General features: G+C 24.8%; 1 protein-coding gene across 1 annotated transcript; it reads right to left on the bottom strand.

Annotated features, from left to right (window-relative positions):
- Nucleotides 1-1,445: 1,445 nt before the first annotated feature.
- On the bottom strand, nt 1,446-3,054 carry LOC130961183 (pseudo histidine-containing phosphotransfer protein 6-like). The gene is made up of 4 exons (XM_057886927.1): nt 2,968-3,054; nt 2,348-2,622; nt 1,584-1,656; nt 1,446-1,502 (listed from the first exon to the last, which is right to left on the bottom strand). Exons 1-4 carry the CDS (start codon nt 3,034-3,036, stop codon nt 1,446-1,448), a joined length of 474 nt encoding a protein of 157 aa, XP_057742910.1. The 5' UTR covers nt 3,037-3,054.
- Nucleotides 3,055-4,483: the final 1,429 nt, after the last annotated feature.

The following is a 4,483-nucleotide window of genomic DNA, read 5'->3' as shown; positions in this document are numbered from 1 at the left end:
TAATGAATATTAAATAAAACAAGATCCAGCTGTTTTTTTTCTCTCTAACATTATCGATATTCAAATATTATAATTTTTTGTGTTTTTAAAATTGTAAAAGGTACACAAATCAAAAACTCTGATTTCTATACCTAATTTTTTTGAAACAGAAATCGGACAATTTATTTTCAAAAATAAAAAAGTCTAATTTTTATATCCTACAAATCTAAAAAGTATAGAAATTGAAAAAACCGATTTTTTTACCCTAAATTAAACAATATCACATTTGATATTAAGTTATTAACACTTAACTGTCTATAATCTAAAAAATTCCATTTTTAACCGAGTATCAAAAATAGAAAATGAAACTAACATATCCCTAATTTTTGTGTTAGCCAGCTACGCAAGATTTCAAACTGTACTATATATGCTTTCTATGTATAATGAATTTAATTTATTGGTGCTTTTATTATGATTTGATATGAATATATTGTTTTGTTTGCCAATTTCGTTATAGTATAATATTAGTAGTGATGACGGGTTTAATTACTACAAACTTTATGTATGACTAAGTGCATGTTTGGGCATCATTATTTTGTTAAAAAAATATTTTTTTTAATGAAAAAAGATTTTTTTTTTATTTTTTAATGTATTTGGCATATTTCTAGTAGTAAAAGTAAAAGTATTAGTAAAATAAAAAAAAATATCTTTTTTAAAAAATTGTAATTTATATCTTTTTTTAAAAAATATTTTTTTCTTAAAAAAAATATTTTTCAGGTAATAAATAAACAAAAAAATATTTTTATATTATTATACCCAAATATAATTGATAGATAAAAATACCTTTTTACATGAGATATCTAAACATAAAATTACTTTTACTTCTCTATAAGATCTTTTAAAAAAAATAACTCAAAAAAATATATTTTTTTAAAAGCTCACCCAAACAAGTCCTAATAATACTGGTAATGTTAACAGTCTACGTATACCATCTAAAAATTGAAAAAGAATTCTATTTTGGTTCCCTTGATTGGTTTATGAATATATATCTAGCTAAGATACAAAGCAGAGCATAGTTTCTATAAATAGAAAACATGTAAAGACTACCAACTTTCATTAAAGTTAACATGCTTAAAGCGAAGCATATATGTAGTGAATAATAGCACGATAGATTCTAGGTACTACATACGTTCATTCATGAGATCAATGAGAGAATCCAAAATGCCAAATTAAAGTTGGTGATATTTGATTTAAACCCTTTTTCCTATTCCCTACTAACCAACTATAAAAGTTTTGTGTGACTTGGTTTCTCTAAAATCGGAAAGACATGCCTTTCACGGTTTTACCATTACAAAGGTTTTACCATTACAAAGTAACAAAACCATATGCATGGGAATGGAAAAATAAAATTAAAAAAAAAAAGTCCTAGTTTGAATCCAATCATATCCCTTCTTTGATTTGCTTTGTTAATTATTCTGCACCGGGTACCTTACTCCTGCTGCCAATGCACGTTGCTGTTCAATCTGTTCATTAATTAACATTATTATTAATGTACAATAATTTAATTTAATAGAAGTTGTTATTAGAGTGCAACTTTAATTTACTTGGAATAATTCATGTAATTTGTTCTTGAGATAGCAATATTCGTTCTCAAGCATCTCCAGCGCTCGCAAACATCTGCAATAATAAAGATTAATTATTATTAGACAACAATTATTAATTAAACGTTAATTAAATTAGTAAATTTCAGTTAAAATAGGATGAAAGGTTGGCAGAAACAAGTGGTGAAAGCTCAAGTGTCACGTGAAGTTGATAGTAGAGAGCTGTTAGATGAAAATTTAATCAAATCAGTCAAATCATTTAACGACTCTCAACTATTAATTTTACGCAAAATTGACTGCACTTGAGTTTCCACCTACATATATTTTCGGTATATATTTAAAATGACCTAATTATTTTATTTTTATATTTTGTTAATATTTAGTATAACACAAAAATAAATTTAAAACAATTCAAGCACAAAGAATAAGTTTAAAAATTTTCAAAGAAAAATATTAGAGATAAAATATGTTGCCAATAATGAATTATATGGGTGAAATAATTGCTTCTAGTTAGCATGCATAAAAAAATATGATTTAAGTTATTCAATTTATGCATGAAAATCAGTTTACACAAAAAAATGTATATTAATTTCTTTGTTTTAAAATAATTGCCATTTAGACACATTGAATGCATTAAGGAAAAAAAAAAGTCAAAACAATGATTATTTTTACTTGAAGAAAATACTAGAATATATGATGAAGTAATAATAAGAATTGATAGAGAAATGTTGAAATTGAGGATATAATTCACTAACTAACTAACTAACCCAGAACGGTTATTGTGATCAGTGGCAGCACGAAATGCAAGACAAACATTGGTGACTCTCTTGGCGCCAATGCTTGAGCTGCTTCCCATTAACTGATTCAAATGGATTCCCATTTTCTTGTAATCTGAAAACTCTCTTTCCATTAACAATCCTCTCAGATTCCTTAGAAGCTTTTCCGATTCGTGAAAGTAAATGTTCACTACTTCGGAGACAAAGTTTGGAGACGTCTCATCCTGCAACTGCTGAAGCTGCAAGAATTGCTCATCCAACACTCCCTGTTCTCATGCATTATAATTTAATAAATAATTACTTTTTTTTTTTATTAAAGATAGGAGACTCGAACTCGCATCCTCTTAATTGAGTATGGAGAGACTATGCCATTTGAGCTATAACTCATTGGCATTTAAAAATATATTGTTAGTAATACTTTAAATACTTAAATTATTAAACAAAAATATATCTAATAATTTTTTTAAAAGAATTTTAATCCAAAAAAAAAATATAACATTAAATGATTTTAGGTAGAAACTCTGGTTAAGTTAACTTCATTGATAGTTGAGAGACGTTAGAATCGTCGGTTATGAACTTGGCATGAAATTAACTACGCAGAAAAATATTACCTGGTGGAAGAGAAAAGCAAGAAGACGGTTCATGTCGGCCCACAAGAGGTCCGCACCCAAACCAAGCATCCAGAGAGGGAGACCCGTTTTGGCTGACGATCAATTCACTCAACACAGCACCAAAGTAAAGAAATCACACTTAATATTATTGATGATAAGAGTGGCAATGGAGAAGAAGGAAGAGAGATAAATTGTTAATTAAGAGTGGAACGATCACTACACAGTACACAAAGAGCAAAGGCAAAGGTGTATTTGTTGGAAAAGAAAGTCTTTGTGTTTGTGTTTGTGTTTGCCGCGGGAATACCACTCTTATTTAAAGCCTTCAATTCCACCACATTAATTATTCTTCTCTTTCTTCCATTAATTTATCGATTTCCTAAACACAATGGTAATAAATACAACTATCTTCTACTCTAGTTAAGCTAAAGTTATTGTTAATAATTGAATTTTAATTTTTTTATATCATATCAAAAGTATAAAATTATTTATTTATTCTTAATTTTCTTTTAAAATAGTAATTATTTAAATTAAAAAATCGACAAGATAAATTTTTTTGGTACTAGTAGTATGTAGTTGGGAATGGATCATCTCAATTATTAAAAAAAAAATTTGAGAGTGTAAAATATAATCTTTAATCTTTTATTGTTTTTTTTTATATTTATTTTTTGTCTCACTTATAAAATTAATAACAAAAGATTACACTTTACTCGAAAAATTAAGAGAATCCATTTTCGTATATAGCTATAGTAATAAGTGAATGAAAAAGAATAAGTATGGAATAAAATAATTAATAATAATATTTTTAATGCAATCTCATGTAAACTTAATTTTATCGGAGATAAATTTTAATCATTTTATTGATATATGTTCATGTTATGGCTGAATATATTTGAGATTTTAGTTATTAAATAAAATATTTAATTAATATGTGTCTTAAAAAATATATGATAAATTTATTATTAGTAAAATTTTTTAAATATTTTTATTTAATAAATATAAAATAAATGCATTAAATACTTAAACTTTTAATATTTTTAATAACAAATTTCTTGATTTATAAACTTAATATGTGTTCTTAAAGTACAAGATAGATTCTTAATTAAATAAGGCTATTTTAGGAGCTTGTTTTTGAGTTCCTTAATTAATGTTTAATTATAATATTTAGACTTTATTATTTTTTTATTTTTACACTTTATAATGATATATAATTTTATAAAAGATAATAAGTCTAATATCAGTTGTATTAATTAAAATTTTTTCCTTCTAAGGACAATTCTATCAACTATTATGATTTTTTACCATTATATTTTTTTAGGTTTTATTATTTTAAAAGGGTCTCGCTAATTTTTGAAAGGTAATAAAACTTTTAAATTTCTAGTTTGAAATAAACAATTCTTTTATTAAACATCCTAACAAGTATTGGTTTTAACATAAGAAAATATAAAAAATTTAATCTTCTAGTATATTTATTTTGTATTCATTAAATAAAAACATTTAAAAAATTTTACTAATAGTA

Source organism: Arachis stenosperma, chromosome 2, assembly GCF_014773155.1.
Source record: "Arachis stenosperma cultivar V10309 chromosome 2, arast.V10309.gnm1.PFL2, whole genome shotgun sequence".
Lineage (NCBI taxonomy): Eukaryota > Viridiplantae > Streptophyta > Magnoliopsida > Fabales > Fabaceae > Arachis > Arachis stenosperma.
Note: the sequence above shows the minus strand (reverse complement) of the source record. Positions and strands in the feature narration are given on the sequence as shown.

Bases quoted from the DNA above. Each gene is read 5' to 3' on its own strand.
- LOC130961183 (XM_057886927.1), bottom strand. From the start codon at position 3,036: ATGCTTGGTTTGGGTGCGGACCTCTTGTGGGCCGACATGAACCGTCTT. The intron at 2,623-2,967 runs GTAATATTTTTC...GCATGAGAACAG, and splicing joins TTGCTTTTCTCTTCCACCAG to GGAGTGTTGGATGAGCAATT. The intron at 1,503-1,583 runs GTAAATTAAAGT...ATTAATGAACAG, and splicing joins AATTACATGAATTATTCCAA to ATTGAACAGCAACGTGCATT.